The sequence below is a fragment of the Acomys russatus genome, chromosome 27, assembly GCF_903995435.1.
Source record: "Acomys russatus chromosome 27, mAcoRus1.1, whole genome shotgun sequence".
Classification (NCBI taxonomy): Eukaryota; Metazoa; Chordata; class Mammalia; order Rodentia; family Muridae; genus Acomys; species Acomys russatus.
In genome coordinates this window covers 33668530-33682225 of record NC_067163.1, presented here as the reverse complement: position 1 = coordinate 33682225, position 13696 = coordinate 33668530, and the positions used below count along the sequence as shown (strand labels likewise).

At 42.4% G+C, this 13696-nt stretch overlaps 1 protein-coding gene across 1 annotated transcript in view; it reads right to left on the bottom strand.

Moving 5' to 3' along the window:
• Positions 1 to 256: 256 nt before the first annotated feature.
• Fat1 (FAT atypical cadherin 1) overlaps positions 257 to 13696 on the bottom strand; it is a 105275-nt gene continuing 91835 nt past the window's right edge. Inside the window, exons 20-26 of the mRNA XM_051169780.1 lie at positions 13033 to 13190; positions 11957 to 12419; positions 10950 to 11103; positions 10670 to 10780; positions 8379 to 9010; positions 7224 to 7361; positions 257 to 1229 (exon numbers count right to left, since the gene is read on the bottom strand). Coding sequence (XP_051025737.1) covers positions 601 to 1229; positions 7224 to 7361; positions 8379 to 9010; positions 10670 to 10780; positions 10950 to 11103; positions 11957 to 12419; positions 13033 to 13190 — 2285 coding nt within the window. The 3' untranslated portion in view covers positions 257 to 600. The remainder of the gene's footprint in view (positions 1230 to 7223; positions 7362 to 8378; positions 9011 to 10669; positions 10781 to 10949; positions 11104 to 11956; positions 12420 to 13032; positions 13191 to 13696) is intronic.

The window sequence follows — 13696 nt, the reverse complement described above, 5'->3', positions numbered from 1 at the left end:
TCTGTACAGCTAGAAGTCAATGACTGGACCGAAATGTGTTAATGAAATGTTGTACTTCAGTGGGAAAGAACAGAGTAGAACCCTGGTTACATCAGAAAGCCAGGGTGCTAGGCAACGACACTAACACCACCCAAATCCAGCAGAAAACAAATGCACAATGCGTCCTGGAAACCTAGTTAAATCTATCAAAAAAAAAAAAAAAATCAAATCTGTACATAAAATTTACACACACACACACACACACACACACACACACACACACACACAAAGCAAAATTAAAATAACCGAAACTATATAAATACATGAATCATGCTAACAGGATGACAGGACCGATTTCTGTTTTCCATTATTTTAGACAGAGACACATCTAAATACGAAAAGTTGTTCAAGATGGCACAGGCGATGAAAACCCCGCCAATCACAGTCGGTTAGGACACTGGAAATGGCTAAAAACATGTCAAGAGGCGTGTGACTCCGTGCAGCCACGCCCACTGCGGCTCTTGTAAGACTGCTGCGAAAAACAATGCTGCGGACATCACCGATATACCACCATCTCTAGGTCCACTAAAGTCCAGGCACTTTGGGGGAGGAGTTTGAGCGTCACACTTCCGTATGTTGTTGGGAATCTAGCGGAGGAATCGTCACCTCGTCAAAGTGGCCGTCATCTCCACTTTCATAGTCACTCATCATGACCTCAGACTCCACTTCACAGCACGCTGACACATCGGAGCAGGAGGCTGTGGAGGTGTACACAGACATGGGCATGTTTTCTATGGTGGGGGCTTCGAAGTTTCTTTGATACCCTGGAGGGTAAGGGGCGTAGGGCTCTTTGCACGTACTGTTCTCCCCAGTGCCTTCCTTCTGAGGTTCTGACATATCGACGGGGTAGAAATTGGGCAAATACTGATTCAGGTTGAACCTCTGCCGACTTCTGGAGGCAGACCCCAAGCTACCTGCTGCAGGCATGTCTCTGGGTGGGTGTATGGACTCAAACTGGTCGCTGAACTCTGGAGGCAATGGCGGCAGCTCGTCAGGCGCGGGGAAGTCCTCTGGTGGGGGTGGGAAGTCACTTTCAATGTCATAACCCCCAGGGTAATAGTCAGTGTCAATGGCGTTGGGATCTGCCGAGTAGAGGGGCGTGTGCTCGTCAATAACCTCGTAGTTGGGGAACTCCTGTATGTCTGGCAGAGGAAGGCTCGGCATCCAGTCTGACGTATCCCAGTGGTACCCTTGGTGGAAAAGAAAACAAGATTTCAGTTTGTTTCTCTCAGCTTCTGTGCCTCCGGGAAAGAGCTCAGTGTACCAGACACAGAAGAAGTACATGTGCATTCATTCCAAGCTCATCACTCTGCAGGCCCTTTGCCTTCTGCCTTGAAGACCCAGCCCCGCCCCAACACAGTGACCATTTCCGGAATGTGAACTTGCGGTTTTAGTACATATGTGACATTCAAGGCAACAGAAGCAGCTGGAGCATGTGACACACATGCAGTTCTCTACCAACAACCCTAACCACTCTTCAACCTTGCTTCCGTAACGGCTGACCCTGCTCGGTAAGAAGGTGGTATAGGAAGTTAGTAAGGCTTTCAAAGCGAAGGTCTCTACTGGGGGGAAATTTGCAGACATCCTTGGGCTCTGTGCTGCCTGTCATCCAAAAAAATAAAAAAAACTAATCAAGGCAAATCTATAAATAATAAGACAGCCTTTAACTAAGATGTGAATTCAGTAGTAAAGATAACAGTACTAGTTATATTGGTTTTATTAGCCATGAATAGAATAGTGAATTATTTTAATATAGGCTAGGCATCAAACCATATCCCTAAATCAAACGAAATATAACCCAAATTAAGTGTTTTTTTTAAAAACAAACAAGTAAACAAACAAACAAAAAACCCGTTTGAGATAGGCTATAACAACCAATCTTTGTTACCATTTAAAATAACTATGGGGGCTGGAGAGATGGCTCAGAGGTTAAAAGCAGTGACTGCTCTTCCAGAGGTCCTGAGTTCAATTCCCAGCAACCACATGGTGGTTCATAACCATCTATAATGAGACCTGATGCCCTCTTCTGGTAGGCAGATGCACATACAGGCAGAACATTGTATACATTTTAAATACATAAATCTTAAAAAAACAAAACAAAAAAACTAAGGGCTCTTCTCGACACTTTTTTTTTTTTTTTTTTTTTTTTAAAGAAAACTAAGTCCTAACTTAAGGGTAGGTGTGTATTTTTTTCTTCTTAGGATTTAAAAAAATTCTTCTGACAGCTGAGAAAAGGTTAGGCAATCCATCTTACAAGGCAGTGCACAACCACGGGCTTAGTTTACCGCTGCAGCCTCAAGCACCCAAGTGAAGCGAGTCGGCCTTGGTCAGTGTTTCCCAATGAATTTTAGTGGTTATTAATGCACAGCTGGCATGCATAAGTCACCTCTTGGTTTGCTGAGGTCAGGAGCAGCCAAAGATTCTTTTGGTGGCAGAGTAGAAAGAAAAGAAAACATTGATAATTAAAATAGATAGACGGCGGAAACAGCAACACAGATAAGCACATGGTACAATACAGTGTATTTGTATAGGCCCCGGGCAGCCAGACACGCTGTCTTTACCTCCTTTTCCCTAAATGAGCGCAAAATGAGAAATTCATGTTTCACAAACTAAACGGGATGTGGAAACAAAAACAGAGATGAGCGACAATAACCTAGAAACTGCTACAAATCCTAGAAATACAACTTTCTTTGGGAAATTATAAACTACAGGCACGAAGGCAAAATATATTGATTGGCTACTTAACGTCATAATCTAAAAACATAAGAAGCCACACAACGTACGTACATGGCATCGCACATCAGAACCTCCAGAGGATAAGTTCAGAGAAGCTGATGTTAAATGCCTGAAAGTTGACCATCTCCCCAAATCTTACTCACTTTCACTGGGATTTTTTTTTTTTTTTTTTTTTTTTTTTTTTTAAATATTTATACTGTTAACCTTTCCTCTGTGAGCTCTTTAATTCACTGCATTTATTGCTCGGCCTTTTCTCATCAATTGTAACTACACTCTCTCTCCCAGGGAGCACATTTCACACAGAACTCTGGCCCCAAGTCCCTGGAAGTAAGTAGAAAAATCTCAGGGCCATGGATGCTTAGCTTGGCCAAGTTTCAGACTGGTGCTCCATAAGAAATGAAGGGAAAAAAATCCCACGTGTTATTGTGACAATTAACAAGACAATGTGGATCACTTGTGATGCTTCAGGTAAGTCATTGCCCTTATAAGAACTGTGGGCCTGGTGGAACTGCAGCCTCATTGCTACACAGAGGTCATGCTTTCCGTGCACTCCAGAATGCCCTTGACAACTACGGCTATAAACTAATTTTGACAAATTAATAGTTGATTCACGTCTCTGGTAGTAGTTTAAATAAAAGTGGAAAAAGACAGATGGTCCAAAAATATTAATAAAAGGAGTATTTAGGGCAAGTATCTATGGAGTTTCCACTCATCTGCTATAATGTAGTAAACTCCTTTATAAATGCCGGCTGGCAAACTTTGTTGTAAACTAAGCATTGGTAACCCTTTAAACTTATGTGGGCTTCCAACTTTAAAATCATTTTAGATAAGAAAAAACAAAGAATCAGTAGAAATTACATCGAGGAGACTGTTTAAATTTCTGCTTCTTTAAACTACCAATATTTTAAATATTAGAAGGTCATCCTGTTTCAACTAAAACTGGGTAGACAAAATACAGATAATGTTGTGATTCACAAAGTGAAAACACAGTACTTTTAACAAAAACAGACCAAGTCCCTTAGGAACTCTTACTGTTGATGGCACAATTGCCCTGCTAGCCTCCCTCTTCCACCTAAATGGTGCCTACTGATATACCCTTGCAGGAAAGCCCCAAGTGTTTACTGCTAATGATGTCTGAACAGTTTGTCTTTTTTCCATTTTCATGTGTGTGGGGTAGGTGCATATGAACATGGGTGTGCACGTGGAGGCCCACTGTGGATGTCGGGTCTCATCCTCGGTTTCTCCTTCACCTTAAGCAGGGTCTCTCAACAAACCCCAGAGCCCGCTTATAGTCTTAGAGCCAGCTTACTCTGAGGATTCCCCGGCCCTGCCTTCCAAGGTAGGAATTACCAGCAGGCCTAAAGCCCATCTTCATTACATGGGTCCTGGGGATTTGGACTTTGGTCCTCACACGTGCGTGCCAAGCACCTTACCCACTGGGCCGCCTCTCTCACCCTGTGTGTGCGCTCTTGATGCTCTATACAAGTCATCCCCAAGCAGTGACTTTGACATCAGGAAATTTCTAGATCTAAATCAACTGGAAACTTACTAAAAAAACAAAAGTTCTCAGGCCCAATACAGGCCTACTTAGTCAGAAACTGGTGCTGGGAACCAGATCCCCAAGTCTTCAGCAGCCCATCCGTAATATTTAAAACAAGTAACAAAAAGACACACCGTACAATTTTCACAACGTACTTAGACTGTGAACATAAACTTCCCAAAATGAAAGCCACCAAACCATCCCAAAGCATGAGCTATTTTCATAACAGGACAATAGGCAGAAGGACACCACCCCACTGACAGTCACCGCAAACCACAGACACAAAACACAAACACTTATACCTTCTTTATTCACCGTGTCAACGACAGCGTTGACAAGGTGTATGACAGTCACTATGGAAGCTTGCAAAAAGGCACAAAAGGAGCCAATTAGGAAAATCCTTAGTAGAAAACAGTGCATCAAATAAAATGAAATTCCTCAATTTAATGCAATCTCTCCCCCTAATTTAAAAATGTGAAATGAATGCTTTGATACCACTAGATAATTATGTGTGACCCCTGCACTGTTTCCACTAGTTACAGGTCTCAGGACATTTCTAATCAAGCTATAGGCTTGGCATTATTAGTCAAGTGAATCGAACAACCATGGTTTAGTAAGAGTTTTATACAATTATATTTATGAATTATACTAGGAGGAAAAAAAATTCAGGTTTACGTCTCCTGGACAAGGATTATAAATTCAGGGAACTAGGATATTGCCTGAGAGTAAGGAAATCTAGGGAGGTATATGTGCAACAATAGTATAAGCTGGGTTGTGTCCCCGTTGTTTGTATTTCTTTCTCATCTCACAGACGCTGTGTGAATTCCTTTTTCATTTGCGCAAGACTATTTTAAAGTACCAAATGTCAACATAAATGTTCATGAAAACAGTGGGTACATTGTTGGGATCTATTGACTATCTGACCTAATACAAACAAAACAAACAAACGTCCTGCTGTCATTAAGGCTCCTATGAGGGAGAGGAGGGGAGGTTTTCCTGAATTAGCTGGGCGGCCTGAGTGGACTGGAGTGGCCTGTAGAAGGTAGGTGCCGCGGCCTTCCCTGGAGCAGGTACTGAGTGGGGAGTGAAATGAACTGTGAAGGCTGAAGCCTTAGCCACCGAGAAGACGAATGCCGTCCAGGCACTGGAGAGACAAGGAAACCAAGGCTTTCCCACTGATATCTGGACATAGTGAACTCCTAAACTACAGAAGTGCACAAGAACTCTCTGTGCTCTCTGGAGCCACCAAGTGTGTAGTTAGCTAGTAAAAAGGGTTCGAAAACTACTGATGACATGTTCAGTGCAGACTCGGCTCAGGCTTGAATTTCATGACTAAAGACGATGGACTGACGCAATAACTAACAGCACCAACAGCCCTGTGCAGGCGCTCCCTCGTGCTGTTAGGGTCTGAAAACTTACTAATCTCACAATGACTTTTCAAAAGCACCTGAATACTGTTAAGAATGGGGTTTTGACGAAAAGGACAAAAATCAGAAAATACTGACAACATTCTCATATGTTATCTTTGACGGCATTTAAGGGCCAAAAGCATAAATCCCGTAAGCTCCCAATATAGACTTTTTAGAACTGAAACTAATAAAGAAATAACCGTGGCTTGTTCCGGATGGTTTAATAAGCAGTAATACACTCATATTCTCCACCCAAGGATGAGAATGTTTTGTTTTATTTATTTATTTTTAATTTTCTTTTGTTTTTCGAGACAGGGTCTCTGTGTAGCCTTGGCTGTCCTGGACTCACTTTATAAACCAGGCTGGCCTCGAACTCACAATGATCCAGCTGCCTCTGCCTCCCAAGTGCTGGGATTAAAAGCGTGTGCCACCACACCCGGCTTAAGAGTGCTTGAAATCTTCAAAGAACAGAACATACTTATAGTCGTCTTTAATGAGGAAAAGGGCTCTGCAAAGTTTTAATAGATAAGTGGACCCCGGAACCCATAGCTGTGATTCATTATAAATTATATTTCTCTGGTCATAGACTATGTGATTTTTTTTAGCAGCACTCGTTATTAGCAATTGTCTTCTTTCCAATGGTAAAATATTCTTAGTATGTAAACACACTGCCTTTTTCACAGCAAGAAAAGTTTAAATGGAGCCTACACTTTCTGAGATTCAGTCATTTCCAGTAGAGAATCACTATCACCTTGCTGATCATTTCCTGTACACGGGCCAAACAGCAAAGCTGTCTACCAGTGCGCTCCACCCTGAAGAAAGCAGATAAAGAAAACTGGTGCCATAGACCCCACTGTCAAACCTTCTTCATTAGAAACATAATCCGACTTACTAGCCATCTCTTAAACTCTGCTCTCAGTCAGTACGCTCTGATCCAAATGGGAGCTGGGGCAGCAGTGGGTTGGGGAAGAGACAAATAAAACCTTGTAATACCAAAGATGTGACTGCAAGTGAACATTTCAGACTTCCACACATCTTTTCTCGGAAAGTGCATATATGTGCGTGTGCAATGCATGTTCAGAAAAACTGTTAAAGAGATCTTGAAAAAAGAAAACAATGAAGCTTCCATAACACTCACTCATGAAAAAAATATAAAAGCAGCAAAACAGGTGAAATTAACTATGTTTTTTCTTTCCTATTGCTATAGTTAAAATAGCATTCTTCATTAAGAACATTGGTTTGTTTCACGATACTAGGGATCGAACCCAGGCCCCTGTGCATGCTAGGCAAGTTCTCTATGACTGAGCTAACTTGAAATATTTTCCCCAGTGTAGACTCATGCAAGTATTTACACTGTATTGTACACTTACGCCATGGGAAACATGGGACATTTTCATACTTAACTAGGGGACCTGATCCATCTACATCCCTACACAACTGAACAGCATCCGCAGCATTTCAAAGTGGCCACAGCACAGCGCATCAGTGCCAACACTCACCATTGTCATCACAGGACTCTGACTGGAAGGAGCTGAGGGACTGCACCTCGGACAGGCTCTCCCGGGCGCTGTATGGCTGGGAGGGCTTTTCCTCCAGGGGCTTCTTGGAAAGGCAAGGATCGAGATCCACCACTTTGGCTGAAAGGAAGAGATGGCAGGTACGCAAGTGAGTTTCAAGTTCCCCTGGCTCACGGTTACACAGTGTAAGAAAGAACCTGGGCTGCGCTCAGCACATGAGCTGCAGAACGGAGAAGAGAGAGCTAGAGAGGCATCCTAGGAACAAAACTACAAAAAGGCTTGCACATATTCTCAAAGGACTCAACAAACTAGAATTTCTCCATAAAGAAGCCTATAAAGGATAACTGGTGATAAGCCAGGTGCCTTTAAGCCCAGCACTGGGGGAGTTTGAGGCCAGCCTGGTCTACAAAGTACAGCCAGGGTTATCACATAGAGAAGCCCCATCTTGAAAAACCAAAGGGGGGGGGGGATATATATATATATATAAAAACTGGTGATAAATTAAAATCCATCTTAAATGGTATATATAGCTTTTCCTAAAGCTTCAGCTGTATGCTAAGCCATGTAAACAAAAATTACACATATGTACTCTGCTACCTTGTCTGTGTACTAATAATAATATCAACAACAAAAACAACAACAACAACAATAATAAATATTAGTGCGGCTTAAGAGTTGGCTCAGAGCATTGACTGCCATTCCAGAGGTCCTGAGTTCAATTCCCAGAAACCATATGATGGCTCATAACCATCTATAATTAGATCTGATGCCATCTTCTGGCCTACAAGTATACATGCAGGCAGAGCAATGCATACATAATACAATCTTTTAAAAATTAGTATATAATTCTATTATTTCATGGTATAATACAACAGCCCAAATCATAGTTGAGGATGTTTATCAGTAACAAAAGTGAAACGATCATTCTAGAATATTATTTAGAACACAATTAAATCTAATGTATTAAGATAACTTCAAGCTCCCTATACCCAGCCAGCAACTGTAATATCCAAATGAGTTTTCATGATCATTTCAGATCATAAACATTATCATCCATCCCATAAACCACTATAGCAGACCCGGGAACCTCAATGCCATCCCAGTGGCATTTTGGGGAGATAGAAAATGTGCCCTTACCATCATAGTCAAAGTCCCAGCTAGGCTTCTGTATGGAGTCGCTGTCTGAAGGAGAGTTGGAGGGTGGCGGCGGAGGCAAGTTCGGAGCCACACTGCACACAGCCACGGCTTTTCGGTGTCCATGCATAGACTCGGGGTTAAAAGTACTGAATTCTGGGTGCTCGGGGATAGCTGAGCCTTCAAATGAATTCCTGTCAAGGTTGTTTCTAGAGTCACTTGGAATGCTTGGAGTGTAGGAAATAGGACGGACAGGCACCTGGGGTGGTATGTCAGAGTAAATGTTCTTGTTCAGCTTAGAATCAAAATAAGGTCTCTGCAAGAAGGCCGTGCTTGGTCCCAAACGCTTGTCTTCAGGCTCAGCCTGGTGTTTCTTCTTCCGACTGATCATCTTTCGGCAGAGGACAAACACCACCACCAGCAAGAATATCCCAGCTATGAACACAACAATTCCTATTCCTTCGGCCAGCCCAATATTCCACGGAGTGGACACATAATGGTTGGGAGTGGCATCCTCGCAGTGCTTGCCTCTGTACTCATTGCTGCAGTTACAGTGATAGGAGCCGTGTGTGTTCTCGCAAAGGGCCCCATTCCGACAAGGGTTCCCAGCGCATTCGTCAATGTCACTCTGACATCTGCCAAGAAGAATGAGAGACCTTTGCAGTAGATGATGGGCCACACCAGTCCTAGAATCAATCCTTCACCATGATCACTAAGCACACCAATCCTTCATTAGAGATGCCAGAGCAAAGCTGGATGTGGAACAACCAGAAAACAGCAAAACCAGGAACGAGAACGAAAGCTCTTTTGTGGGATAATTGGTCACATGAGCGTAGGCTGAATGTACATTAGAAAGCCAGCCATACCAAGCCAATATCTAGCTGCATTTTTCCAGAATTAACGGATTAGTAAATCAATTCAATAGGCTAAAACACCAGTCTGTTTCTAGGTCTCATAGTCAAGCTATCATTTAGAAAGTAGGAAGCTAAGGTGCATTTTAATGAGCAGTGTGTACTGCAAACTCTTCTCACAGGTTAGATTAAATAGCAGTGAAAATGAGTCTGTTTGGGATTATGACAGTCCTGAAAGAACTATGAGGAGATAGAAAACACACTTTCCACTCTAAAATGTTACTCCTTCTAGAATCATCTTCCTGAACACATCACTGTCACAAAATAGATCACAGCCGGTCCCTTCTGCTTGTCTATACAAGGGCACATGGAACTGCTGAGTACACTCCCCTCACCCTTTCTCATTTGAAAAAAAAAATGTTTGCTTGCAAATTATGAGCAACTAGAATATGAACCCTGAATACTGATGTATTTTTGTCAAATACGTAGGAATATTCATTGATTAGAATTAGGAAAATCAACAAATGAACCCCGGGCCCCATAACTAATGGCAAAACTCAGGGTTATAAAGACTGCAAGAACACAGTGACTGAGAATAATTACAAGTGGACCTCACTAGCCTCCAAATGACACCGAGCGAGGCCTATCTAATTGTTCTCTGCAAGGCACCTAAACATCACGTGTACCCAGTAGCTGCGTTCTTGTTGTTAAAACAGAGTCTTACTACGTAGCTCTGGCTTACCTGGAATTCATTATGTAGACCAGGTTGGCCTCAAAAACTCAAGAGATCCACCCACCTCTGCCAACTGAGTACTGGGGCTAAAGGAGTTTGCCACTGAGCCTGACTCCAATAATTTTTGAAAAGAAAACTGAAAAAAATGACTTGTCAATTATGAAATGGCACCTGAAGCTAGTTTCTTATGCATTTTCCTCCCGCGATATCTAGGCACATATTTTTTGAGATACCTAAATGTCTAAATATCTAAATCATGACTACCTCTTAGGCTTATAATGGGGTTTAGTGTAATAAATTAGTCTAATCAGTATAGTCAAAAGACGGGAAAACCAGCAAGGTTTAGATGCTGGATCCATGCTACACAAAACACTGTGAGAAGTTGTTGTTGGTACTTTCTCAAGGATAGATGACCCTGTGTCACAGGTACCTGCTTTAGAAAGCACAATAAATGCAACCAGTATACAAGCAATTGCTACCTGCCAAGGACCCACACATTCTTCATCTATAAATAATAGCTCTGGGGTACAAAAGTGGGGCTTTCCCACTTTATATTAATCTTTCTGATACAGTCTTTTGCCTGTATGTCATAAGAGCGCCAATGGGAGTCACACTCTCCAGGGATGCAGAGCGAGGGGATGAAGCTGTGTGAATGGCCAGCACACCATGGAAAGGTGCAGCAGACACGAAGCTCGAAAGAAACCATTTACCTTTCTCCCCTAAAGCCTGAGTCACATTGACAGACAGCACCGTCCAAACTGTCAAAACATGTTCCACCATTTTTACAGGGTTCATCTCTGCAGTATGGACTAAGCTGACATCTAAATAAGGAAAAAAAAACAAAACATGCAAAAAAGACCCTCATGAGATCACTGCAAATAAAAACAGAAAGCATTAACAACCAAAGAGCACGGTGAGCTGTCCTAATGCAGAATTCCATGCTTGAGATATTTAAAAATTACTATACATTAAGAAATGTAACAAACGTACCTCTGGCCGGTGTACAAGCCCCTACATTGGCAAACGAAGCCTCCGCTGTCTACCAAGCACGTTCCACCGTAGAGGCAGGGGTTGGAGGAGCACGGGTTGACGCTCACCTCACAATACGTCCCTAGGAATAAGTCACCGCACTTGCAGTAATAGCCTACACAGTGGAAAAGAACAAAAGATACAATCACTCAAGGACCAGAAAACATTGTTTGCTTATATCTTTACGTTTAGGTAAAAATACAGTCCCCTAGTATCTTTGAAAGGCAGTAAAATTCGCACTCTCTCCAGGTCAGGAGTTATCTGTATGGATAAGCCTTCTACTGCCCATGGGTTGACTATCTCATATCTCCAAAATGCTGGGACCAGAAATGATTTAAGCCTTGAGTTTTTTAGATTTAGGAATTAAAAAAAAAAAAATTTTTACTAATGAAACATTCTTAAACTAGAATTCTGATATCCCAAATGCCCCAAACCCTGGAAATTTGAATATAATATATTAGCAGTCAAAAAGCTCTGGATTTGGAAGCATTTAGATTTTGGATTTTAAAACTTAGTATCTTCATCTGTATAAGCTAAGCAGAGAAGTGAAGAGAATATGACTAGAGTTCATTAATGATAATTACATAAGGCTGGACACACATACACGCAGGTAACACCACTCCACAGCGCGTTTACACCCACAAGTAGTATTTCCAATGACACGCCTTTAGGGAACACAGCAAGATAGTGTGCTTTGCTCTCTTACAAACTAAACATGGCCCTAGTTTATCTTTGGCCATGGCCACTGCAGCAGAAGGAAAAAGAACATGGTAACCCAACACTGGTTCCTTAGACCACCCCAAAGTTACAGCACAGCCTACTTAATCCTGACCATACTATCTGTGATGAAGACAAGGCGTGATGCCATCACTGAACAAAAAAGAGGCAAACCAATGCTATTTTGGGAATACTGCTTCCAAATGCACATGTGGGTGGCATGTGAGTGACTGTGGTTCCATGAGGACTACCTCCAGTAGGTGAGGGATGGCAGACACCTCCATTCTGACAAGGGTTGCTGGAGCAGTCCTCTGTGGCAGTCAATAAGCACCCATGAGATAAGTCCACCCACTCTTCGATGTGTGCGTAGGCCCTTGGCTTGTTGGTCAAAGGCAGCTCCTGCCCATTCAAGTAAATAGAGTCCATGCAGCCCCTGAAACCGTTGGCCACCTGGGTGCTTCTTCCGTGCTTTGCTCCCTGCTGGCGGAGGTGGCCACCAAAAAACACATAGTTATCCAAGTTCAGGGTTTTCAGAGCCCCTGGGGCTGTGCCCGATGCAGTGTGGACTTCGTCTAGAACCAACTTAGCGTAGTTGCCCTCCACTTCAAGGGACACCGCGTGCCACTGCCCGTCGTTGACTTGAATGCTTTGAACGGAGACAATGCCAGGGCCGCTCCCACAGTCAAATTTGTACTGCAGTCTCCCAGTGTGAATCTACAACAGAATAAACACCGTTCATGCCAATCAAATACAGTCTTCAATGTTAGCTCTGTGCAAAATCTATTAAGGAGGGTGCGGTTAGTGAACGAAGGCGAAACGAATGCCATCTTGGGTTTGGATGCTGAGCTTAGAGCACGTAACTCATTTACCTATCACACAAAACTGGGTCATCTGGGGGCTCCCAAATGCTTAAAGCACACCCAAAAATAACACGGGTGTAATTAATAATTAACTGTTAACTGAACACACACGGAGTACGCACGCACGCAAGGAATCATGTGGGATCTCTGTATAAACTATGCCAATATTAGCAAGATATAATGAGGAAGGCCTGAATGTTAGCTGCCGCGTGTCTAAAAATGTTTCTTAAAGAACAGTAGAAGTAAATGTCTATGCTACTGGGCAGCAGAGAGAATTTTTTTTTTTTTTTTTTTTTTGTAACCCACGTGTCAAAGTTGTCCAGGCTATGGATTCTTGAGACATCGCATAAACTCAACTTTCTTAGTTTTTTTTTGTTTTCAAATGGTCAGACAATCAGAATACGAAATAAAACCCGCATTCAAAAAGCCTCCCACAACCTGAGGTGAAAGGATGTGTGGGGACAAACCTCTAGGATGCTGTAGTCAGTTCCGCGAGCATACATTACTATTGCGTGGGAGGAATAGGTTCTCAGCCGCATGCTCAATTTCATCTCTAGTTTGTTTTCATTTTCCATCAGACGGTATTTCACAAAGCTGTTCCCAGTAAAAGTTATGGATGAACTGCCTACGGATTAGAGAGGGAACTTCTATCAGCATCAAGCTTAAGCATATTATTAAAAGTATGAGAGTATAATCTCCTCCCTCCCCAGGGGCCGCTCCCCGCCTAATTTAAGGTTACAGCAGTGGGCAAAGTGTCTGTTGGCTTTAACAGACAGCCTTGCACAACTGATTTTCCTCGCGGAGGAGAACGAGAGCTCTGTATCACAGAGAAATAAATCTAAAATAATAGCCGAGCTAAATATAAAACTGCTCTGTGTAAGTTATTAGTAGGCAATTTGAGAAAAACAGTGATGCAGCCTCAAGGTGATTTGGCGAGTCCGTCAAGCAAAACACAAAACAACCCCACTCCTCCCAGAAGACGAAAACCGCATCAGCCTTCAGAAACGAAAATTACATTATGCAGAACTGACTTTAAAAAAAAAAAAAAAAAAATCAATTTCAAAATGACAAAGGGCACATTTAATGGAATAAAAGGCCAATAACAAGAGAGGGCAGATTGTAATAAAAAGC